We start from the raw sequence: 26629 nt of genomic DNA, 5'->3' as shown, positions 1-26629 counted from the left end.
ACCACAGCCCATCCTGCTTCCACAGCTCCCTCCCCTTTGCCGGAACTCGTTGGGCTGCGAATATGTGTCTGTGGTCCACAGTTCTCAGAACAGCAAATATTCTGTTCTTTTGATCTGACACTGCTACTGTTTCACTTCTAGCACCGTGCTGGTGGGGGTGGGGCGAGCTCTGGGAGGGTAGGGAGGGGGCGGCTAGTCTCAGTGCCTAAGGCTTCCGTTCTCTGTGGCAGTGAGCGCTTAAACCACCGTTTTCAGCCTTCTTCCCTCAGTGTTTTCTCCAAGGTCTCTGCTGTGAGCATTGGGTTCAGCCATGTTATATGCTGTCCCCTCAGCCCTGTGGGCCATAAATGGAGCCCTAGCACTCCAAGTTCTTCCCTTTTTCCGCAGCTGCGGTAATTCCGGGATGCAGCGAGCTTGGAGCACTGAGCTAGGTCTGCGTCCTGCTCCAGCGCAGCACTATCTCCACACTTCTCTCTTCCTTCTTCCCCTGCTTGCTCGAGGGATTCGTCCACCTTTAGGTGAATTCAGTAGTGGGCCTCTAAGTCTTGTCTGTCTGCTGTGCAGGGAGTTCTTTGTGGAGTTATAGTTGTTCGATTAGTTGTAAATTCCAGCAGAGATTTACAGAGGCTCACCTCACGGCCCATTTTGATGATGTCTCTGTTTGTCATTTCTTTACCTGCAGTACTGCTGTGTAAAATGCCCTTTAATGTGTCATGAGAGTACAGTGTGTTTATATGTTATCACGCTGAATATAATTGCTGATTTATCTGCCTCTATGAGATTTTTAAAAGCAGGGATTGTTTTAATCATAGCACTTGGCACAATTTTTTGTATATAATAGGTACTTTATAAATGTCTGGTAAATTATGAATGAGACTCATGTAGTTATGAATGTTTTGGTACATCCAATAATTTAACAGTGATGCAATGAAAGATAATATTTCCCAGTATTATCACTGGCCAAAGCAGACTACCAAACAATTTTGATTTGAAATACCATTTTTGAGGTCCTTGTGTACATGAAAAATTGATAACTTATTAAATGTGTAGGTATTAGAGGATAATATTTACAAAGAATATTGTTCCTTCATATTGTTTCTCAAACTTTGGCATAGTAGAATTTAGTGCATGCTGGTTTTAAGTTCTGCTTATTATAGTTTATAAACTATGCTTACTTTGCCTATATGCAATCTAAAAATGAGTTGACATCATGTTTTTAATTATAGCAAATTAAGTTGTTTCATAATTTCCACAGTATGATGCCTGTAATATTAATCAGATCAAATCACCACATTACATAAAGTTAATCATTAAAATGATGATCATTATTGCATGCTATAGCACTCTATTTTTATTTCACTCAGCATCAACCACAAATCTTCCATGATGAATATGGAGGTAAAAATCAAAGCTACAAAGGATATATTTTTCACTTTCCTCATATGGTGTGAAAAGAAAGTAACAATTTGATTTATTGAACCTCAAAAAATGGAAATTTATAGATGCTTTCTCCTTTATTCCCTTGAGCTATTATTGATGTAGATAAGTCCAAGGGAGACTGTTTGTTTAATGTACCAGTTGTCCCTCATGAGAACAGGTGCCATCAAACAAATAAATAAATATGTGTGTCCTGAACACAAGTGTTCATATAGCAAACTCACAGAGTTGCTAATTATTAATGATTTGTTTTTTACTTTTTATTATTTTTTAGTTTCATGTGTACATAGTAATGTATAATTAGACATTTACACCCCTTCAAAGTGATAAACCCTCTAACATATTATATAGCTGTTACAATACCATTGACTTTGTTCTCTGTGCTGTACTCCACATCCTGTGACTATATATACATAGGGTGCCAAAAAAATATATACGCATTTTAAGAAAGGAAAACTGTATTAAAATTACACTGATGGTAACCACTTTGAGCACCTCTTATAATTGCAGAAGTCAAACTTGTATTCATTCATCTTTTGTTATCGATATATATTGAGTAGTACAATTTTAATAGTTTTTCCTTTCTTAAAACATGTATATATATTTTTGACACTGCGTGTGTGTGTGTGTGTTTGTGTGTGTGTGTTTAATTATACTTGACATTCAATATTATTCTACTTTAGCTTCAGATGTATAGCCTATTCGTCAGGCATATACACAATCTGTGATGTGATTCCCCTGATAAATCCAGTACCCATCTGGCACCTTAAATGATCTTTACAACATTATTTATTATATTCCCAATACTGTATTTCATATCCCTGTGACTATATTATGTCTACTAATTTGCACTTTCTGACTCCATTAATGGTTATTAACATTAGGTATTAAAAAGTACCAACACTGACATTTGTGAATAATTAGCACAGAAGGCTGATTAATTTGAACAATAAAATATCAAGACCCAACGTATGAGGTTAGACCACTGGTCAGTCTGGGCCATCATTTTCTCATGACTGTGTAACTGACAACTGAGAAAGAACATCATTTGTTTTTTTTTATTTCAACCCCACAGCATGGAGGGTTCTGGTCAGGTAGTGTGTCTTTCACATGTTCTGAGTTACTTGCTTTGGGACTGGTGTTTAATAGCCATTGACTCCATATATGTACTACTAGTTGATTGTCCTTTTAACTTGAGTGCACTTTGGGTTTTCGTGTCATTCATCTTGGTAAGCAAAGTGTTATTCAAATCTATTGTATGTCGGTCATTTTGATAGACACCAATAGGGCTGAAATTCACTTGATGCCCTTCCATGTGTCATATTGGCTGGAGTATATTCTGATTTGCCAGTCATCTGAATATTCATTTGCTTATACTCATCATTTGTTAAGTATTTGAATATCACTTCTGGACACAGGGGTTAGAAAATTAAATAAGATCTTCTTTGTGTACTTAAAGAATTTTGTGAGAGTTTACAGCCCAACAAATATTTCTTTTATTCTGTTTTAGTTTTCCACCTTTATATTTTGACATACTGTGCCTCTACTATCTACTTTATAAAGTAGTACTCCTTTGTTCTAAACTTACCCTCTGTGTGGATTCAGGGAATCTCCATTAACTTGTTTACAATATCGGGTTCATAAGTCCATCACTTAGCTCCTGTATTTCATAAATTTATAGTAACCTCTAAACTTACTTAGACTGAGAAGCTCGAATCTCCTCTTCCCACCACGGGCAGCCTTTATTGAGCCAACTCCTTGACCTTTAATTTGCCTTTGACTAGATCATTTCTTGTTCCAATTATCCTCATTTTGAGATTCAACAACTAGAGCCATAGAAAGTCTCATTCTTTGAAGTACTCTACAATTGTTGTCTTTGGACATAAGGAATACTGTGTTGGAGTTTATTTCAGCCGTATCAGAATTGTAGCTAGCTTTGTCATCCCTTAATATATCTTTGGTTTCTTTCAGCCTCAGTTTCAATTTCTCTCCTGTAGCAAGGAAATAATGCTTCTTCCTACACAGGGTTGGTTGTGAGGCCAGCAAGCAGCAGAGTGCCTGGGTTTGGGTGATAAATCTGTAAATCAGGATGATGTCCAGTGTATTATTAGCCTTTTGAGCCACACAGAGGAAAAGTTGATTTGAAGCTAACTATGTTTTTTAAATAACTCACACATAGGTGTCATAAAATACCTTCTGTGTGAAGATTAAAATGAGGTATATATAAAGCACTTAAAAGAATGCCTGCTGTATATTTATCATTGTTATCATCATCTTGTTAGATTTCTTAAATATTGAAAGTAAATTTCTCTGTTGTCCACAAATAACTGAAAGAATATTTTACTTGACATGTGACTTCACTTACTTGTCTTCTGATTTTCCTAGTATTTCCGTACTTCCTAAGATAAATCTTATCTCATTTCTTCTTTTCTCAATATTATATCAATATTTTCCAAGTAAATAAATATGCTCAAATGATATCATCCTAGCTTTTGTCTAAAATTATTTCCCTCTTTTAGGTAAAATAAAAAATCTGGCTACTTAAAAACAAAGTAGAAAGAAGTGGTGTGATATATGTCTGCTGGCCAATAGTCTACTCCTACATGTTTAGAAAGTAAAGAACATCTCTAAAATTTCAAAAGCAGAAATTTATAATAATCTCTGTGGGGGCCAGTGTTCATACCGCCCAACTTCTGTGCACTGTCAGACAGTTGGCCCAAATACTAAATAACTGAATACAAGTTATCAATCCTAATGCATGTGGGTAGTTACGATATGAGCTGAGGATACCATTTCTTCATGTTCATAACTGTACCTACCTTTTAGGCCCCCAGAAGTCAAAGACATGGTAAGAGTACTACTGTGGCATGTTTACACATTAAGTCATTGGTAATATTTATTTTAAATATTTAAAAGTTTTGATTTGTTTTTAGTGTCCAACTTTTGTTTCTAAACTTAATGCTAAATTTGCCAAAAAGTATAAAATTACCTATATATAGTAATATTTACCTACATATAACTATCTTAGTGTTAATAGGCAAAGATAAAACGAGACAAAACAGATTCTAAATGAGTCTGAGACATGATCCTAATATATGCAGCATAGTACAGAATTGTATTTCAGTCCAACACTGAAAAGAGTAGTATTATAAACAAATTTGTATATTGATTTATTCAAACCATAAACATTTGACATTGTTACTCAATCAAGTTTGGCATTATCATGAAAATTTAGCATTACTTGACATTTTCGGAACACAATAAACTGGTTTATATTGATGAGTTACAAGGTGCTACATTACACAAAAGTGGTACAGAAAACATATCTTACAAACTGGAGTCACATTTATTTTATAATTTGAAATATTTAGGGAATAGTTTGCCTTCCAGAAATCATACATTTTTGTTTTGTAGAAAATGAAAGTGGAGTCTAAGGTTCATCTTTGGTCTTCCCCCCTCCTTTTTTTTAACCTTTGCTATTGGGCCACCTTTTTATTGGAGTCATAATCTCATTGCTAAGTGATATTAAATAGGCTGAAGAATGAGTTGGGGGAAAGTGAATTCAGAGAATTTCAACTACAAATACATGACATTTATTAGTACCTTCTATATGTTAAGTTCTGCTTTAGGGGTTTTACATGTCTGAATTGCCTAAAATAGCATCACATATCAATTAATTAGGAATTATTATCCCCATTTTACATACAAGGAACCTGAAGGGCAGAGTTTTAGTGACTATCCCAAATAACCAGTGGTTGCAGATTTCAAACCTCATCCAATTTGACTTACCTCCAGTTTCCCTGTCTAAACAGTGGATAGTTTTTGAACCACTGTTTGTATACTTACCGCCCACCATATCCCACATATCTATTCCTTCTGCTATAGCCAATCTCTTAATTTTTTTTAATTAAAGTTTATTCTGGTGACAATTGTTAGTAAAGTTACATCGATTTCAGGTGTACAATTCTGTATTACATCATCTATAAATCCCATTGTGTGTTCACCACCCAGAGTCAGTTCTCCTTCCATCACCATATATTTGATCCCCCTTACCCTCATCTCCCACCCCCCACCCCCCTTACCCTCTGGTAACCACTAAACTATTGTCTGTGTCTATGAGTTTTTTTTCCTCATTTGTTTGTCTTGTTCTTTTGTTGTTTTTGGTTTATATACCACATGTCAGTGAAATCATATGAAATCTCTTAATTTTATAACGAAAAGAAAAATACTGGGTAATAATAGTTTGTTCAGTCTATCTTTTAAGCCTTTAAGGACAATAATCAAAAAATACCATAAGCAAAACATAGACTGAATAGCTTCATGCTAATATATACTAACGACCAGTGTCAATCAATTATTTTTTATCATCATCTCCCTGGGAGTTCTTTTAGAATCTCTTCCCCTAATTACTACCTCTCTCATCACTGTAATTTTAATTTATCTGTTTATGTACTGTGGTTCTTTTGGTGGGGGGTAGGGAATGTCACAAACCATTGATATCTAAGAATTTTTTATTCCCTGAGAATTGGTGTTCACTCCCTTGTGGGTAAGATTACTCTCACTGAGAATGCATAGTACAGACCAAGTTCAGAGCCAGTCAGCTATAGTCTAATTAAGACAGTGGTTCACAAAAGTGTCACCTCTGGATCAGCAGCATAGCATCACCTAAAAGTATGTTACAAATGCAGTTCCTCAGGCCTCATCCAGTCCTACAGAATCAGAAACTCTGGGGGTGGGCCCACGTAGTCTACTTTAACAAGCCCTCCAGGTGACTCTTATGAATGGCAAAGCATGGGACCACTAGTAATGAACAGAGTGCTGAGAGGTGGGTCCATGGCAGGATGACACCATTGAGCAAGTTATATTATGTCTCAGTTTCTTTCCCATTTTGAGGTAGCCCAGGTAACTCCTGGTATGAAGCCTCAAACATGGCCTTCTGAATCACTTGTCAGGGGATTCATCACCTACTGAGAATCCACCTGTCTTCCACAGGGGAGAGAAAGAATGAGACTCAGTACTCCTTGACCTCTTCATATTTTTTGAAAAAGACTCCTCAGCATACTAGTTAGGATTATATTGACAAAAGCCTGGATTCCCAAAAGCAGTAAGTAGAAAAATAAATAAATATTTATATTCTGTGTTGATAAACAAACACATTATAAGGATGAAAACAAACACAAACTAGGGTATCTCATTTTATGGCAAAATGAATTATGTAAGAGATGCAGAAGACAGAATTTTTCAAGAAGAGCATGCTTGTTTCTCTTTCTAAAAAATTTTTGTTTTTTTACAAAAATAAGATTAAGTGTTATTTATTTCTTAGTTTCACAGAGTTTCTTCAGTCTCCTTCCTTTTCTCCAGCCTATCATTCTAATTGTGCACTTGCACAGACGGGTTCACCCACTTGGTTGACTTTCTTCCAGCTTAGATATATGCAACCTGGTAATAATAAAAAGTATTTATTCTCATATGTGGCATGATTAAAGAGAAATGAAAGCATAAGGAGACCAGGCTACTCTAGTCAGAAACCTCACACACCACCAACCGTAGGGCATACGATACCTAAATATCTTGTGATCTGAGAAATATCTTGTGATGCCATGACTTACAAACTTCCACAGAACAACTCCCATTCAAGACATTCCCCGGTCAGTGATTTACCAAATGTAAATGGTGGATAACTGAATCTCAGCTTTGGTGACAGAAAATATTTCAAGTTGATTTAAACATCATATGCTTTAGTTTGTACAATTTGAATTAAAAATCAAATGTTGAACGAAGACGAAACATTTTCTGTGTTCTGTTTTATTTTAGATGGAGCTTGCTAAGGAAGAAAAGTGTGAATTTTTGCCTTTTCTGTCCCCACGGAAGGTTATAGTAAAAGGTGGGAGAATTGTTGCTATGCAGTTTGTTCGGACAGAGCAAGATGAAACTGGAAACTGGAATGAAGATGAAGATCAGATAGTCCATCTGAAAGCTGATGTGATCATCAGTGCCTTTGGTTCAGTTCTGAGTGATCCTAAAGGTAGGGTGCTCAGGGGCTGAAATGTGATATGCATTGTCTGTTGTTTTACTGACATAATAGTTTCCAGCTTTTGGGAAATTGTTTTTCACTTTAACATTTATTTCCTTCTTCTTGTATGAAGTGCAAGTCATCTTGATTTAAAAGACTTAGAAATACGTTTAACGCTATACAGGACTATTTTTAAAATGTAGGAACTGAACATGAATCTTCTTTTTAAACTGATAATCGAAATACATACTTTATTTTGTAATAATGTTTGCCTTGTTTCTTCTGTAATGATGGCTTTTTCTTCAATTAGTCCTAGAGTAAGAAAATGTGACAGAGAAGTTGTAACAGACAGTCTTTGATGATTCAGACAAATTAGGATTTAATGAATAGACAAAAATAAAATTCATGTTTACTACTATCCTCATCTCAAACCACCACTAGAAACATCAAAATTGTCAAATTAGAAAGTTTGAACTCCTGTCATTTCATCTGGATAGCATAAATTGACATGCTGAGGAAGAATGAAATGTTTTTTTAAAAAGTGATGATGAGAAAAGGAAATACTTTATATAGCATTTTAACTGAAGAATAAGTCAATTAGTTAAGACTATTTTGTGATATATTTTCCCCACACAGTTTTTGTTGGCCATTGAAGATGAAAGTTGAAGTAGTTAGGTGCCTTCACTCATTTTGCAAAGCCTTTTTATCTTTTAATAAAAACTATTGAAATGACAATTAACTATTTACTGAAAGGAAAAATAAAAGAAAGACATTTCTCTAGGTGAGAGATTCATTAAGAACAATAAACAAAAAAAATCTAAACTTGACAAATCCTGTCTACAACTTCCTACTATATCCATGCTAAAATTACAGTTTGTGTCTGCAATAAGAAGAGATATATGCTTGCAAATATGCATTTATATGCAATAGATAAGTAAAAAATTCAATCAGTCATCAGTATATTTTATCTGCAGGACATCAAATATCTCCATATCTGGAAACATCCAGATGTTTAGTGTCATCAAGGTAAATATTTTCAAATAGCTGGATGATGGCATGGATTTGTCACTTTTCATCTAGATGTTTATGTGGTATATAGATACAGTCACAGTGTGGTTTGTTTATTCATTAACAGGGATAAAAAAGAGCAAAGCATAAACTTCTTTCTATTATTAAGAAATCATACTTTTCTTACTGCTCTGCACATCACCAAAAACTGAGTAAAAAGTTGAATCATATTTAACTAGCAATTCTGTTGATGACTCACCTATCAAAAAATAATTTAGCTTACCCATCTGAATTTATGTTCTACATCTGACAACTCTAATATTATGAAAAATGTATCATTTCCTAAGCAAACCTAAGTAAATGTGACTCAGATCATAGAAAACAGCTTTTGCAATCTCAGATGTGATTTTACTAAGCTTATTCTAGTGTGCAAGTGTGCGAGTGTGTGTGTGTGTGTGTGTAGAGTGAAAGATTTAACTTAGTTTTTAAAATATGAAGTAGAAGAAAAAGTGATCTATTCATGTTTATTTGACAAAGTCATTCCAGAATTTAAATTTGTGTATTTATTCCAGAATTTACCAGTGCTTCACATGTACTACCCCATATCCATTTAGTGATTTAGAGAATTCAAGTAAAAATGGCTCTTCAGTTTTCTTTCTTTTTTCTTTTCTTTTCCCCTCTCTTTTTGACTTGAAATAACAAACTGCCTGGAAAAAAATTGTCCTTCAGTGGCATTACCTGCATTACCAGGGCCCTTCGATGTTTACGTGAATAAGAAGTTGCTTTCCGAGTGAGAGGGGATCTGGAAGAGCTGGAATGTAAATAGCATTCATACCTCTTACCCCCATATAATATTTTCAACACAGCTTTTTAAGTGGAAAACATTAAAGAAAGGGGTTGAGGGAATCACTGTTAGAAGTTGATTAAGGTCTTAATCCAAATGGCACTTAAAATCTTACAATAATAATTTGAAAGTCAGAAAACTTCCATGTACGCACATAATAGATATAGTGAAAATCAGTTCACAAGAACCAACCTTGTCCATTTGGGTAAGAAAAGAAGACATTCATGTTTTCCCTCTTGTACCCTAAATCTTATCCCATCCTCATACCTATGTAGTGTGATTTATGTGTGATACCTTTGTGATATATATTTGATACTATATAATTTAACTTATTTATCTATATTAAACCTTTGTCTTTACAATCTATCTTTAAAACCTCTGTCTTAAGAAAACATTAACCTGCTTTTCCACCCTTCTCTGTCCCTGCTTCCCAACCTCACTGGCTCCAGTGAACTGCATGCCAATGTCAGTGACATCTTTTCAGTCCTTATTCTATTTTCTGCATTTGACAATGTTAAATGTTTCTTTCTATTTGAAATGCTCTCCTCAAGCCACTTAAGCTTTCTGAACCTCAGCTTCTTCCTCTATTGAGAGAGAGAGAGAAAGAGAGAGAGAGAGAGAGAGAGAGAGAGAGAGAGAGAGAGAGAGAGAGAGAAAGAAAAGCAAGCATAATAATACCTTTTCTCCCTACCTCTCAGGACTGTTGTCAGAATTAAAATGAAATCACATGAAAAGTGCTTTGAAAATGAAACTGCAACATGTAACTGTTGTTTATGATACTCCATTTTCTCGCTTTTTCTCTTAACTATTCCTTCTCAAGCCTATCAGTAACTGCTTTTCTTCCTCCAACTTGTTAATTTTTAGAACTTTCCAAATTTCAAAGTTGCCCAATTTTTTCATCTTAACGTATTTATTCCTTCAGGGAACTGATTGTCTTATTCATTCATTCATTCATTCATTCATTCATTCATTCATTCATTCATTCATTCATTCCTGTAAACAATATTTAATGAAAAACTTCTGTGTGCCAGGTAGTGGCTAGACTCACAGCAGGCATATTTCACTTCTGAGTAAAATGACTCCAAAATTTCTTTCTTCACTCTCCATGCCTCAGAAGACATTCCATCCTATGTTTATGCCAACGCATGTGACAAACATTTTCTGAGCATCTAGTGTATGAATACCAAGTGTCAAGTTGTATTCTGGAGAGTACAAAGATGAATGAGGCACTTTTAAAACCTCATAGACTGGGGTTGGAGGCAGACCTTTAAACAAATAATTGTTTTTACCAAGTGAAGAATACATTTTGACAGAGAAGCACAAGGTAAGGAAGGATGACCTCATCAGATATCCCTAAGACAGATCTCTTCAACTTTGCTATTATTGTAAATAGTACCATAGTTCTCTTAACATTAAAGTTCAAAATGTTATCCAGGATTCTAATTTCTAGTTCCAGTGTCTCTTCTCATTAAATTCACCCATGTCACCCTATACTATAGGTTAAAGCTCCTAGCACTTCAGCGAGTGACTTCACATATACTATGTATCCAGCTCTCTTTTCCATTGTTCTCTATTGAATTATTCCTACCAGAATCCACAGGATAGATTCCATAGTGGTAACTCAGAATGTCCTTGGTGAATGCATTATATAAATACATGCTGAAGAACTCAAGGAATGAAGTAAATTTGATAGAATACATACAAATGATAATTTATATTCTCAGCATTTTCTGATTACAATGATATTTTAAATGAAAATACTTGTAGTGTCTCAATTGCATCATAATATGTATTTGTAAAGGTAATCTAAAATGGGAAATTTGAACGAAATTAAACTTTTAATCTCAGTTTTTTCCTCTGATTTACTGCATTATGTTTGCAAGTCCCTTAATCTGTGTGTTTCATAAAGGAGAACATGAAATAAGTTTATTTTGTATTACTAAGCACCCAGTATATCTTTTCTATACATTTCCTGCCATAAGAATGTTAAATGCCTTAACAGCTTATAGAAAAGACAAGTATGTGAAATTTACAAAACAAATTTGGATAATATCCTTGGATTACAGTAACTAATTGTTTCATTGCTACTGACTAATAACAATTATAACTAATTATCATTATTTTACCCAATTCTATTTTATTTCTATCTCTTTTTTTGAAGGGTAGCAGTGAGTAGGAAATAGGAACAAAAGACTATGTATCCCAAATCCCTGTGCTTGGAATATTTGTGTGCCTATTATGAGCACAATTTAAAGGAATCTTTCATCAACTACTGTCTTAAGTTCTAGAGGCTGTGTGGTGTCTAATTCTAATTTGATTGAGATAATAAAGCCGTAGTCTTACTTCATATCATTCCTGTGAAAAACTCAAAGTGCTTCTTCCTTTTAGAAATTATCATCCATTTCCTCAAAATGTGTAAGATTCCAAATTACATTAAATTGGGATTTTTATTGTTCAAGACTGATTTTGAAAGCTGTCAGTAAATTAAGCACAGGATAGGATACCTCTAATTGGTGTTTCTGCTCTACAAATATTGCCCTTCCCTGGAAATTGTATTTATTTATTTTAAAAATATACATTTTGTAATATGTATATTATAGCTCTTCTTCTGCTAAACATCAGTGTTTGAATTTTCTCTCTTTTTGTTTGTTTGCACAATGTCAGATTTAAGAGACTTCTTGCTTCTTTTAAGTTTATTATCCTCCCTTCTCTTTAGGCTTGGAACCAAACTGCCAGTTGTAAAAGTGTGCATATCTTTTCTGTTAGCTTCGAATTGAGGAGGAGAATATGTTACTATTTTTATCGACCTCACAATGGAGGTAGTAACAGTGGGCCTTGTCCTCACATTCCTGGGAGATGCAGATGACATAATTCAGTGTGGCTTTGAATATGCTTTCAGACAACTGACGGAAGCCACTTCCGCCCTGCCATGACCTCTGTGCCTCTTCCATATGCTGCACCACAGCCACCCTCTCATTCTCTGCTAATGTCCACTTTGAAAAGAGCTCTGTGCTTTGATCTTCTAGAACATATTATAATTTATCTTCCAATTAGATTGCGAACCCCAAAAGGCAGATTGTACCATTATAGTAAATCGTAGTCCCAGTAGCAGACAACATATTAATCTGCTCAAAACAGATACAGTGTATATTTGTGCATTTCACTTGACTTGATTCATATAAGATACTAATTTTATTACGCTTAATTATGTTTTTTCTACTATGGGCCATGTTCGGCTTATTTTTCTTAGAAAATATAAGAAAAAGTTGAATTTTTCTATTTCTACTGGGTATTTTTTGTTTTTGTGTTTTTTGTGGGGTTTTTTTTTTTTTTTTTGGCCTATTTCGGCATAAGTTGTTGCATTCTTTATAATCCAGTAAATAGTACACTAAATTAGATTCTGTCTAGTGTAGCAGCTTAGAGCAGGGGCTCTGGATCCAGGCTACCCAGCTGGAAAACCTGGCTCCCTTAGTCTCTTTGTATTTCATGGTTCTGATCTCTTCAGGGGAGTGATTATAATATCTATTTTCTAGGGTTGTTTGAATAATAAATTAACTAATAATATGTGCAAAGCACTAAAATATATGCTGGCACATAGTAAACATCTCTTAAGCTTCAGATGTTATTATCCTTAAATAACAAAACCATATTTTAATAATTAAATTGAGTTATATTACACCCTTATTATGGTATGAATGTTGCCCAGGAATGAAAATATTTGAAAATCAGGACTTTATCTGGGGCCTTCCAGGCTCTGACAACATGTCTTTGTAAATAAGTGAAGCAGATGCTCTTACATTTATGATTTTTAAATGAGAACATGTTTCATATATTTGTTTATTTTTATTTGCAGATAAAAAGATTGTACAGGTTGTAACTATATCACATATTTTTCAAGTGTTTTGTTATCAACTCTGACATTTTTCATACCATCAAAAAGAATTGTTTTTCAATAAATTTTTAGTAGTTAGAAATCTCCATTTTGAATTTTCACATCAGGTATTTAAAAAGCAAAGGATTTTTAAATAACTGTTTTTCCTCTTAACAATGGTAAAATTGCGCCAAATATTTTGTTTGTTTAATCTAAGATGATTGCTCGTTTTTCTTTTAAGTAAGAAAAAGATAAGCACTTTTGAGGATCTAAGTTTGAATTTTAAGTGCTTGAAAATTATGCAATGAAATAACTAAGATTAAAAATCTATATTTTGGGAAAGAAGAGGTAGGATAAATGGTGGCAATAAAATTGACTCAGCATATGCTATATGACACTACTCAGGAGAACACATGAGAAGCTAACTGAACTCTCTGGGTATATATGGCAGAGGATGCATGGCCTTTCTTCTAGGAAAGGAGTTTATATATTTCACCAGTGCTTGCATTTTCTTTCTGCTCATCTCACTAGAGATAACAATGAAACACCAGGCCCAGTTCTTTCTGAATCTTTAATGTAACTCTCAGAAACTAACTCCCTTGACAGCATTAATTGCGGTTAGTTCCATAGAGTGGTTTTTGGGGAAAAAGTTTTAAAATCTTTCAGTTTCTCTTATTAGAAGGCCCTCAGAAAAGTTTTTAAAAGACTCGTGGTGTTAATCAAAGATTCTGACAATATTAGCTTCAAATGTACCTTTTATTCACTTGCTCCCCTACTGAGAAAAGGTACAGGTCATGAGTTACTTTGTCTTGTTCTGGGCTAAGTCAGAACTCCAAATTTGCCAGTTAGTCAAGAAATGGTGTGCGTAAGACTCTGACATTCAGGATTGTTTTTCAAATGTGTCCATTTTTTCCCCTCAATTATTTAAGTTTGGGGAAAAACATAGGGAAAATGTTTTAATGTGAGTACTAAATGAGTCAGGTGCCTAATAATAATAATCTGTGCTTTAAAAGAATTGGCATCAGTGTGTTTGGGTTTCTTTTACTCCTATTAAAATGTTACTCATATGGTAATTCACTAATAGGATTAGGAGCACTAAGACATTGTAATAACTCACCCTCTTTTTCTTAACCAGCATGATCCATTTTTCAAGCAATAAAACATCTCCTCCAGAAGCTGTTGGTGGCTTAGAGTTTCATCAAAATTTTCTGTGAACAATTGTCCATTCTGGGGCCTTCAGCTTGCCTAATTCCTCTTCTGCCTTACATACATACATAAATACATGCATACATACATAAATGGAAACAGGAAAGAATGGAGGATCAAGTTGAGAAACTCATAATCGCTCAAATTTTCACTGTTGTATGCATTTTCTAAAACTTTTTTAAAAATTAGTTTCAGGTGTACAAAACAATGTAATAGTTAGACACTTATACCGCCACAAAGTGATGACCCCCCCTCCCCCAATGTACTACCCTTCTGACATCGCACATAGCTGTTACATTTCCACTGTTTCTATTCCTTATGCTGTACTCCACATGCTGTGATTATGTGTGTGTGTGTATATATATATATATATACATATATATATATATATATATACACATATATATATAATATATTGTATATATAATATATGTATACATGTATATATAATTATAGTTGACATTCATTATTATTCAGCTTCAGCTTCAGGTGTACACTGCAGTGGTCAGGCACTTACACCATCCATGAACTGGTCTCCCTAAGAAGACAAATGTCCATAGGATACTTGTTGATTATATTCCCCTAACTATCTTTCGTATCCCCGTGGCAATCTTGTGGTTACCGATTGTGCTTTCTAACACACTCACCTTCTCCCTCCCATCTAGCAACCCTCAGTTTTTCTTCTATATCTCTGAGACTCTTTCTGATTAGTTTGTTCATTTATTCTATTCTTTAGATTCCCCATATAAGGGAGATCATGTGGTATTTGTCTTTCTCCGTCTGACTTATTTCACTTAGCATAATGTTCATTAGGTCCATCCGTATCGTTGTAAATGGTTAAGATTTGATTCTTCTTTATGGCCGAGTAATATTCCACTGTATAAATGCACCACAGTTTCTTGAACCAGTTATCTACCAATGGGCATTTCAATTGTTTCCATGTCTTGGCTATTGTGGATAGTGCTGCAATAAACATAGGGATGCATAAATTTTTTCAAATTAGTGTTTTGGATTTCTCTGGATAGATACCTAGGAGTGGAATTGCTGGGTCATAAGATAATTCCATTTCCAGTTTTTTGAGATCCCTCCATACTGATTTCCATAGTGGCTACACCAATCGGCAATACCACCAGCAGTGCACGAGGGATATCCATTTTCTCCACATCCTTGGCAGCACCTGTTAGTTGATTTATTGATGGTAGCCATTTTGATTAGGGTGAGGTGGCATCTCATTGTGGTATTTATTTGCGTTTCTCTTATGATTAGTGAGGTTGAGCATTTTTTCATATTCTGTTTGCCATCTGTATCCTCTTTAGAAAAATTTATCTTCGTATCCTCTGCCCATTTTTTAATCGGGTTGTTTGTTTTTTTGGTGTTAAGTTGAATGAGTTTTTTAATAAATTTTTTATGTTAACCCCTTATCAGATATATCATTGACAAACATCTCCTGTTCAGTATGATGCCTTTTGTTTTCTTGATGGTTTCCTTTGCTGTGAAAAAATTTTTAGTTTGACGTAATCCCATATGTTTATTTTTTCTGTTACTTCCCTTGCCCTAGGGTATATATCAGTAAAAATATTACTAAGGGTAATGTCTACAAACTTTCTTCCTATATTTTCTTCCAGAAGTTTTATGGTTTCAGATCTTACATTTAAGTCTTGAATCCATTTTTAATTTATTCTTGTATGTGGTGTAAGGAGGTGGTCCAGCTTCATTTTTTTGCATGTGTCTGTCCAGGTTTCCCAGCACCATTTATTGAATAGACTGTCTGTATCCCAACATAATTTCTTGCTTCCACTGTCATAGATTAAAAGACCATATAGGCATGGATTTATTTCTGGGCTCTCTAATCTGTTCTATTGATCTATGTGTGTGTTTTTATGCCAGTACCATGCTATTTTGATTACTATAGCTTTGTAGTATAATTTGATGTCAGGTATCATGATACCTCCCACTTTGTTCTTAATTTCTCAAGATTGCTGTGGCTATCCAAGGTCTGTTATGGTTCCATATAAGTTTTAGGATTGTATGTTTTATTTCTGTGAAAAATGTCCTTGGTAGTTTGATAAGAATTGTGTTGAATCTGTATATTGCCTTAGGCAGTATGGACATTTTAACTATATTAATTCTTTCTATCCATGAGCATGGTATGTGTTTCCATCTATTTGTATCTTCTTTAATTTCTCTTTTCAGTGTCTTATAATTTTCTGAGTACAGGTCTTTTACTTCTTTGGTTAAATTTATTCCTAAGTATTTTATAATCTTTGAAGTAATTGTAAATGGGATTGTTTTCTTAATTTCTCCTTCTGATAGTTTATTATTGGTATACAAATGCAACTGATTTCTGAATATTAATTTTGTATCCTGCTACTTTACTAAATTCATGTATCAGTTCTAATAGTTTTTTTGGTGGAGTCTTTGGGGTTCTCTATATATATTATAATGTCATCTGCATATAATGATAATTTTACTTCCTCCTTACCAATTTGGATGCCTTTTATTTCTTTTTCTTGTCTGATTGCTGTGGCTAGAACTTCCAGAACTATGTTGAATAGAAGTGGAGAAAGTGGGTAACCATGCCTTGTTCCTGATCTTAAGGGGAATGGTTTTAGCTTTTCCCTGTTAAGTGTGATGTTAGCTGTGAGTTTATCATATATGGCCTTTATTATGTTGAGATATGGTCCCTCTATTCCCACTTTCTTAAGAGTTTTTATCATAAATGGCTGCTGGATTTTCTCAAATGCTTTTTCTGCATCTGCAATCATGATCATATGAGTTTTATTTTTCATTTTGTTAATGTGGTGTATCACATTAATTTATTTGCAGGTGTTTAGTCACCCTTGCATACAGGGAATGAATCCCACTTGATCATGGTGTATGATCCTTTTAATGTATTGCTGAATTCTGTTTGCTAATATTTTGTTGAGGATTTTTGCATCTATGTTTATTAGGGATATCAACCTGTAGTTTTCTTTTTTTGTAATGTCTTTGTCTGATTTGGGGATCAGGGTGAAAGTGGCCTTGTAAAAAGTGTTTGGGAGCCTTCCCTTCTTCTAGATTTTTTGGAATAGTTTGAGGAGAATAGGTAATAAGTCTTTTTTGAATGTTTTGTAAAATTCACCTGTAAAGCCATCTGGTCCAGGGCTTTTGTTTGTTGGGAGCTTGTTGATTACTGATTCAATTTCCCTGGTAGTAATCACTCTATCCAGATTTTCGTTTCTTCTGAGTTAGCCTTGGAAGGTTGTATGTTTCTAGAAAATTGTCCATTTCTTCCAGATTGCCTAATTTGTTGGCATATAGTTGCTCATGGTAATTTCTTAATTTTTTTTTTTTTTGTATTTCTGTGGTGTCTGTTGTCACTTCTCCTCTTTCAATTCTGATTTTATTTATTTGAGTCCTTTCTCTCTCTCTCTCTCTCTCTCTCTCTCTCTCTCTCTCTCTCTCTCTCTCTCTCTCTCTCTCTCTCTTTCTTTTTTTGATGAGTCTGGCTAAAGTTTTGTCAATTTTGTTTATCTTCTCAAAAAGCCAGCTCTTTGTTTCATTGATCTTTTGTATTGTTTTTTTTGGTCTTTTATTTCATTTATTTCCGCTCTCATCTTTATTATCTCCTTCCTTGTACTCCTTTTGGGCTTATTTTGCTGTTCTTTTTCCAGATGTTTTAAATGTATGGATAAACTGTTGATTTGATATTTTTCTTGTTTCTTTAGGTAGGCCTGCATTGCTGCATCCCATAGATTTTGGGTTGTAGTGTTTTCATTTCCGTTTGTCTCACGATATCTTTTGATTTCTTTCTTCATCTCATTGTTGACTCATTCATTATTTAGTAACATGTTATTCAGCCTCCATGTATTTGTGTGTCTTTCAGTTTTTCTCATGTAATTGAATTCTAATTTCATAGCACTGTGCTCAGAGAATGATTTCAGTTTTCTTAAATTTATTGAGACTTGTTTTGTGGCCTAACATGTGATCTATCTTGGAAAATGTTCCATGTGTGCTTGAGAAACATGTGTGTTCTGCAGGTTTGGGGTGAAATTCTCTAAAAATATCCATTAAATTGAACTTGTCCAATATGTCATTTAAAGGCCACTGTTTCCATATTGATTTTCTGTCTGGAGGACCTGTCCCTTGTTGTCAGAGGTGTGTTGAAGTCCCTACTATGATAGTGTTACTGTTGATCTCTGTCTTTATGTCAATCAGTATCTGTTTTATATATTTAGGTGTTCCTATGTGGGTGCATAGATGTTTACTAGGGTTATGTCCTCTTGTTGGATTGATCCCTTTATTATTATGTAGTGCCCATCTTTGTCTTTTAGTAAATTCTTCATTTTAAAGTCTACTTTGTCAGATATAAATATTGCTACTTCAGATTATTTCTCATTACCATTCACCAGAAATATCTTACTCCAACCCTTCACTTTCAGCCTGTGTGTCTTTTGATCGAAGGTGAGTCTCTTGTATACAGCATATGCAAGGGTCTTGTTTTCTTATCCGCTCAGCCAGCCTATCTTTTGAATGGAGCATTTAATCCATTTACATTTAAAGTGATTATTGATAGATACATAGTTATTGCCATTTTGTTATTTGTAGTTAGATTGTTTTCATCTTTCTTCTATTTACAGTAGCGCTTTCAACATTTCATTGCTGGCTTGGTTCTTTAGCTTATTCTTTTCTGGGAAGCTCTTTGTCTCTCCTTCAAATTTCAATGAGAGCCTTGCTGGATAAAGCAATCTAGGTTGTAGGCCTTTGTTTTTCATCATGTTGAATACCTCCTGCCACTCCCTTCTGGCCTACAATGTTTCTGTAGAAAAGTCATTTGATAGTCTTATAGGAGTTCCCTTGTATGTAACCTGCTGTCTTTCTCTTGCTGCTTTTAGGATTCTTTCTTTGTCTTTAACCTTTGCCATTTTAACTATAATGTGTCTTAGTGTGGGCCTGTTTGGGTTCATCTTGGTTGGAACTCTCTGCACTTCCTGGGTTTGTATGTCGATTTCCTTTACCAGATTAGGGAAGTTTTCAGTCATTATTACTTCAAATATGTTCCCAAACCCTTGCTCCCTGTCTTCTTCTTCTGATATTCCTATGATGCGTATGCTGTTGTGCTTCATGTTATCCCACAGGTCTCTTAAACCATTTTCATTGTTTTTTCTTTTTTTCTTTTTGTTGTTCCACTTGGTTGATCTCTGCTAGCTTGTCTTCTAAATCGCTGATTCAATCCTCTGCCTCATTTAACCTGCTGGTAATTCTTTCAAGTGTGTTCTTTATTTCAGTTATTGTATTCTTTAGTTCTAACTGGTTGTTCTTTATTATTTCTCTATCCTTCTTTATGTCATCACTAAGCTCCTTAAACATTCTTATCATCAGTGTTCTAAACTCTGTGTCTGATAGGTTGGTTACCTCTATTTCATTTAGTTCCAATTCTGGAGTTTTTTTCTGTTCTTTTATTTGGGACATGTTTCTTTGTTTCCCCATTCTGGCTGACTCTCTCTGTTTGCTTCGATGTATTAGGTAGATCCCCTAGGGTTCTCAGTCTTTGATGGGTGGTCTTATGTAATATGAGTCCTTTATATTTGACTTGCACCACTTCCCTATTCTCCTGTGCATGTGCTCCAGAGGTGACCCTTTTGTTGTGTGTATTCTCCTGTTAAAAGTTGAGCTTTAAATTGCTTTTGGCTTGTCAGTAGGTGGGATTGACTCCTGGGCTGACTAGCTGTGAGAATTGGCTATGCCTGCAGTGGATGAGCTGTTGTGTGAGGGTTGACCCCTCAAATGAGGGTTGGCCCCAATGGGCTGTTGTGCCTGTAGAGAATTCCCTCTGGATGTGTCACTTGTAGGTCAAACCCAGTAATACTCTGGTTTGGTCTGGAGTTGACCTCTGGGTGTGTTGAATCTTGTGCCTCTTGGGCTGGGCCCTGGTGTAGGGTGATTTCAGAACAAATCAAATCACCAAGCACAGCAACTATAACAAAGAAAAAAACCAGTACACTCACAACTGATAACCAATGCTCAACACAGGCAAAAATATCAAAAATACAAAAAAAAAAAAAAAATAGAAAGAGGGAGGAAAAGTAAGGCAAGGAAAAACATAGAGAGAGAGAGAGAGAGAAAGGGGATAATGTGTGTGTGTGTGTGTGTGTGTGTGTGTGTGTGTGTATGCTAAAAATTATATTAAAAAAAAAGAAGAAATAATAAGCAGTGCCAGTCTTGAGCCCACCAAGCTATCTTCACGTTCTCTGCTGTACAAAGACTCCTCTGCATCTTGTGGAGGCAGAGCCAGCCACCTGGTGCCCAGAGTGACCTTGGTACTGCAGTTCTAGATGAATGGGGCTATGGGGTATGGTTCGTTGTTGTGGGGACAGAGCCAGGAGTGCAATTTCCAGGCTCTCGGCCTCACGTGGAAAGGTGCTGGCTCAGGTAGTAAATGGCTATCAACTGTGATTGGATGGCCATCATCTTTGGCTCGTTGGCCATCAGCTGTAACCAATGAGCCATTGGCCACTAATATAACTGCCGTGGCTAGGCTAGCAGAAAATGGTGGCTATTGAGAAGATGGTGGCTGAGTTAGCAAGAGCACATTGCAGTTAGCACGGCGGATTGCAGCTAGCAAGTGAGGTTGGATACCGGAGAGAAGTGGACAGCAGGTTGTGGATAGTGTGGCTCCTGCTTCTTGTGTCTTCAACCCAGCCGCCAGCGAGAATATAGTGGTATGACTCCCCTGTGTATAGCTCCATGGGAGTTCCTTTTTGGCCTCACCATATCCTGCGTTCTTATGTGGGAAGCAGGACTAGAGACCCCACCTGTTACCCCACGTGACAGTAGTGTTTAAAATTCAGTGCAGTTTTTGCTCTCTCCTGCACAAACGCACTGAAAGCACCACAAGCAGCCACTGGGAGGTGGCTTTATTCCCTGTGCCCAGGTCTCCTGAGTCTTAAGGCACTTCTTCCTTTAGGGGCGCAAGATTTCTGAGCTGCTGAATGCCCAGAGCTGCCTCTGTCACCTGCTGCTGACCCCTGGGTGTGTCTCTGCCACTGTAGTTGCCCTGGTGCTAGCAGCCCCGAAAAGGTGGGGTCTGTGGAGGGAGGAGTCTTTTGTCTCTGCTCCCGAACTCTTCCCTAGGTCACAGCTGCAAACGGGCTTTTCCCAGATCCTGAGTGCTCAGCTCCTCTGTAATCTGACACTGCTCCTCAGTTTAGGGACCAGCTTGAGACTCTGGAAGGCAGGGGTAGGATTGCTGTGGGAGAGTGGGGGGACGGGCCCGGGTATGGAGTTTGCTTTTTGTTTGTCCTGGGCCCAGCTGGAGATGTCAGCTAAGGTTACTACCTCAAACGCTGGATACTCTGACCTCTTGGCAGGACAGAGATCAGCTGTGGGAAGCAGGGAGAAAGCCCAGAGCCTGGTTGCTGCAATCTCTGGTCTGCATTCTGGGGCCCAATGTCAGTGCAGCCATGGATGCGCGCAGTGTCTACACAGCACTCCCTTCCCTCTTCCGTTGCTCGCCCAGTTTGCCCTCCTTCAAGCAATCCTCCTGGAGTCTCTTAGCTATTCTGTGTGCTGAGCAGAGAGTCCTTTGATGGGTTATAGATGTTCAATCTGTGGTAAATTCCAGAGGAGAACTCAAGAAGCCCGCCTCACTGCCGCCATTCCCCGTATTTTTTATAAACAGAAATATTTACATAAAGTTTTAAAGAACAGATTAAAGTATACTGCACTTTATTGCTAGATAGGAGACCCTTTTTGATCGATGGCAAAAACATTAGAGGAAGAGGCTTGCTAATGATTAATATAACTAAGAAGGGATGAGATAGAATTGAAAACTAAAGTCCCAGTCTAGTGTAACTTACTGGATATGTTGCAATACAATTACTTGCATTGGAGTTTTTCATATTTATATTTACAAACATTCTGGAAGGGATCTAAGAAACATATATTCTAGTCCTCTAATGTCACAGGTTTATTTGTTTAATAACTTCTGATGGCCTGCTATCCCACGCACTGACCTAGGTCCTGGGGGTAAAGTGGTGAAAATAAATGCAGACCTTGCTACCAGGAATGCAATTTAACAGGGAGACCCACAATTGCAATAAGTTGTGCTGGGAGAAGTTGAGAGTCCTCTGGAAGCACGGAACACAATCTGAGGGTTCAGAGAAGCTTCTTAGAGGAAGTGGGTTGTAAATTGAAGTCTGAGTGCTGTGTGGGAGTTTCCAGGTGGAATGGGGGTGGGAGGGAGGGAGCCACAGGGAAATTATGCAACTTGTTTAACACCACGATGTTAGAAAAAAGTAGTCATTTTACAGTCACTCAAAAGCTATATATTTTTTTAAAAAAGCATGTCTTTGGAAAGTTGTTATCAGCCTACTTATTTCATGCATGTTCTCATCTTTATAAATGAAGATCTGAATTTTCCATTTTTATTTCTAAAATTTAACTTTTTATAATTTCTACTGTTCATTTTCTTGTCATCACACAGTGAACATTTCTTAATGCTCAGCTATGTTATAAGTACTAGGAATACAAGCATGGGTAAGAGAGTCTTTGCCCTTCAGGGACTCATAGGGTAATGGGAGAAGGAAGCATGTAAATACATTGCGACATAATGTGCTAATCGGAGATCACGTTAGGACTGGGTTTTAGAGGTTGAGTAAAAGTTTCTCTGTTACAGGGAATATCATGCCCCAAAATATGAGCTGACAAATGGCCTCATGTGAACAGACAATGGTAAGAAATTCTGTTCAGCTGGAGAAGATGGTGTATGGGAAGACAAGGCAGAAGGTGGATAGGGATAAGATGGCAGAAAATGTGGCTACAAATTTATGTGGGGTCAAGAGACTTAGATACTAAGCTGGGGAGTTGCAGTTTTATCCTACAGACATCCAGGTGCCAAATGGGGAGGTTTAAATATGAGAGAGATTGTCATTGTCAATGAGCTAACTCTGGTAGGTGCTGGATGTTCCTTCTCGCTACTTGGGTTTTGATCTTTTTGTAATATTCTTCAAATAGTTGGGAATTAGAAACCATGAAATCACCTTAGAGGTGGTTCCTATCAGAAAGCAAATGTGTTTTCTAGTATCGAATGTCTGGGTTAGGTAAAGTAACTCACCCAATCACCAGTATGACCCAACAGTGTAGGTTCCCTGATGGGAAGCTGCTCTAGTAAGAAGTTTAGTATTAAGGAAGGGAGAGAACTATGATCAAATGGACAGCTCCCAAACTATAGGCATGACAGGGGAATTGTACCTGCCTGATTTCTTCTTCCAGATTCACTAATTACAATTACTAATGTCAACTTCTTAAGGAGAGGTAAGTAAGATACAGACAGACACCATGAGTGTTATAGCAATAACTGTTTCCCCATATGGAAGGAGAAGTCAGGGTGTATAATAAGCATATTCCTCCTGGTTGCAGTAGTGTTTAAAAAAAATGGCCTGGAACTAAGACAGTTAAAAGACTGTTTTCATTAGTTTAAGTGGCTACTGATTAAGGCCTAGATTAAGGTAGAGGAGGTGGAACTACACAAGAACATTCAGAATCAAGACATATTTTTTTTTAAGTAGATTAGTCAGGATTTTGTCATCTGTTTGATAAGAGGTTGAATGTGGAATATCTAGAGTGGGAGTCTGATCAGATGTCCAGATGCAGATAGAACTCACAAATGCTGCAGGTAGAGCAGATCTGAGAGAAATGGTGATGTGTGGTATTTGAATTTGCTAATCCATTCAACTACTGGAAATGGGATGAGAACTAAGAAAACAGAATGAATGAAAGTAGACATTGGAAATCATTATATGAAGATAGGACAATTAAGTTTGCAAACTTTCCACCATGTGAGCGCATGGTGGAAAGTTCACGAATTTAATTGTCTTATATTTCGTATAGCATTTGTCTTTTCACTGTCATAACCTAGTGCTTAGAATAGTGGCTATTCATTGGTTGAATGAATGAATGAAAGCCATTATAACATAGAGTTTAGATAACAACTTCTTAAAAGCATGATAAAAGAGTGTATGTGGTATTTCTTCTGGAAATCATCTCAATTGAGATGATTGAGGTGAGAAGCATCTCACCTCAATTCCATGAAGAGGAAAAAGTCAGCTTTTATTACCGCTGCTTTTCCGATGGTCAATATCTTAAGTAGAACATAGCATTCGGACAGTTTTATTCTATGGTTCTTTACCGTCTTCCACTTACTAATGCGTGTGGCTCCTTCTGCTGTCATTTCATTTTATAATGCCTGAGTAATAAAACACTGACATATGCTTTGTGTTGGACATATCACGTATTGAGCATGAGCCCTTTTCAGTCTTTTCTGTACATTGCCTTGCTTTTAACTGTATTTTGTGGGGGGGTGGGGGAAGACATTCTCAGGAACCCAATAGTAAAACTATATGTATTTTCTTAACAATTGTCCTTCCTAATTATCAGATTCTTTTTCTGGCTGAGAGATTTATTGTCTTTCTATTATAAAACATACTGTGCAGAGTGAGCATGAAGTGGTGGAATCTAATACAAGTACTGGCATTTCTTCAAAATAACCATCCAAAATAATGGAATCTTTGCACAGTTCTTTGAAATTATTTTAAAAGGGTGGAGGTGATGAGGAGGGAGGTCAAACTGATAACAGTGTTGAAAATGATTTGGAATCAACATCACATCACTTACAGCTGCCTTAGACATCCATTTGAAGCACAACATGATATTTCTGTAATTATTTTATTTCCCTCTAATAACTGCATAGGAATAGGTTTGTTTCCCCCAGTGAATAGCTCTGTTCAGATTCCCTTATCTTTATTTTTCAGGTTTCACTAGTGGTTGATATCATAAGCATTCTTACAGGGAGACAGTGGATAAATCAGTAGTTTTCCATCAAATCAAAGATTACATACAAGAAGTAGCAGTGGCATGTATTAAGTTTTGTCCTGGAAAGGAGGTAAAAAATGGAAAAATATCATAATTGTTTCAGAGAACAGAAATCATAAAACATAGCCAATGTTATTCAACGTGTCCTCGTGTAAGTGTGTGGAACAGATGTCCTGAGCTTTACTGACCATGGCCTGTGGTATTTGTCTTTTAGACACTAGTTTAGCTTATGGTATAGGAGAAGTTTATTCTGAAACCTAATAGTCTTGTGAAATGTTAAACTACACTAAGCTGCTTTGAGAGGTAAAAAATCAAGATGCAAAATTGGGTAAATTATAAAATACTGATGCAGATTTTATACTAACATTCTTAGTAACATGTATGCTGTATTGCAGATTATTATTGTTAATTGCTTTGTGTTCTTGGCTCAAAAAGAACAATATACCTATTTACGATAGTCTTTGATTATATTAGACATTGACCTGCATAAATGTAAGCTGTAATTATATAAGTTGAAAAATTACTTTGAATCATATTTAATAGCTATCCCCTAAATATGGAAGGTACCCAATTCAAATGTAATATGCATGTATGCATGTGTAATTTATTAGGGGTGCCTGCTCTCTAATATTCATCAGAGGTCCCACCCAATCTTTACACGTATATGGACTAATGTTATCCAGTGCCAACCTTTTTTCTATGCTAGCCATACTTATAATATTTTTAATTATGAAGTTCTCTAAAGTGTTTTCAAAGGACTTTTACTCACATAACCATTCTTCCCCCCACACAATTTCATGAAAGAGTTTTAAGCATACTGTACAGTAAGTGTTTGGCAAATACCCAATGACATGCCAAGCCCTCTGGAAAGTGTATTGACAAGTCACTTGGTTTAATATGGCCCCATGTTTCCCCTATATTTGCACACTGCTGCCAAGTGAACTTCTGCATCACCAGTATTGTTACATTACTCTCACACTTTAAGATCTAAAATTATTCTCCCCGATGGTATGATTGAAACCAATTGCCTCAATTTAATTTTGACACTTCTAATCCACCCTCCTACATACTTGTGGAACCTTATTTTCCATTCTTTCTTTCTGTATTTATTAAGTGTATAAGATTCTGTGTTAGGTTCTGGGTACACAAAAATGAATACGTTTTCCCTGCTATGGGAGCTTGCAGTCTAATAGAGGAAAAAAATGCACATAAATAAAAATGTCATTAAGTAAAACGTGACTCAAGGAAAAATAGATAAACTGCTAGTGTTACACACAAAGTGGAGAGATGACTTCCAGCTGTAAGAATCAAAGAAGGTTTTATGGAGGCAATGGCATTTGTAATAGAGTTGAGGACTGGGTAGGAATTAAGAGAACAGAGACATGGGAAAGCACATTCC

At 36.1% G+C, this 26629-nt stretch overlaps 1 protein-coding gene across 1 annotated transcript in view; it reads left to right on the top strand.

Moving 5' to 3' along the window:
* Positions 1-26629, top strand: part of DPYD (dihydropyrimidine dehydrogenase) — an 830145-nt gene that overhangs the window by 325202 nt on the left and 478314 nt on the right. Inside the window, 1 exon segment of the mRNA XM_033092743.1 lies at positions 7252-7462. Within this exon segment, the coding sequence (XP_032948634.1) occupies positions 7252-7462 (211 nt within the window).

The sequence above is a fragment of the Rhinolophus ferrumequinum genome, chromosome 22 (assembly GCF_004115265.2).
Source record: "Rhinolophus ferrumequinum isolate MPI-CBG mRhiFer1 chromosome 22, mRhiFer1_v1.p, whole genome shotgun sequence".
Taxonomy (NCBI): Eukaryota; Metazoa; Chordata; class Mammalia; order Chiroptera; family Rhinolophidae; genus Rhinolophus; species Rhinolophus ferrumequinum.
The sequence above is the reverse complement of the archived record's forward strand: the minus strand, read 5'-3'. Positions and strand labels throughout refer to the sequence as shown.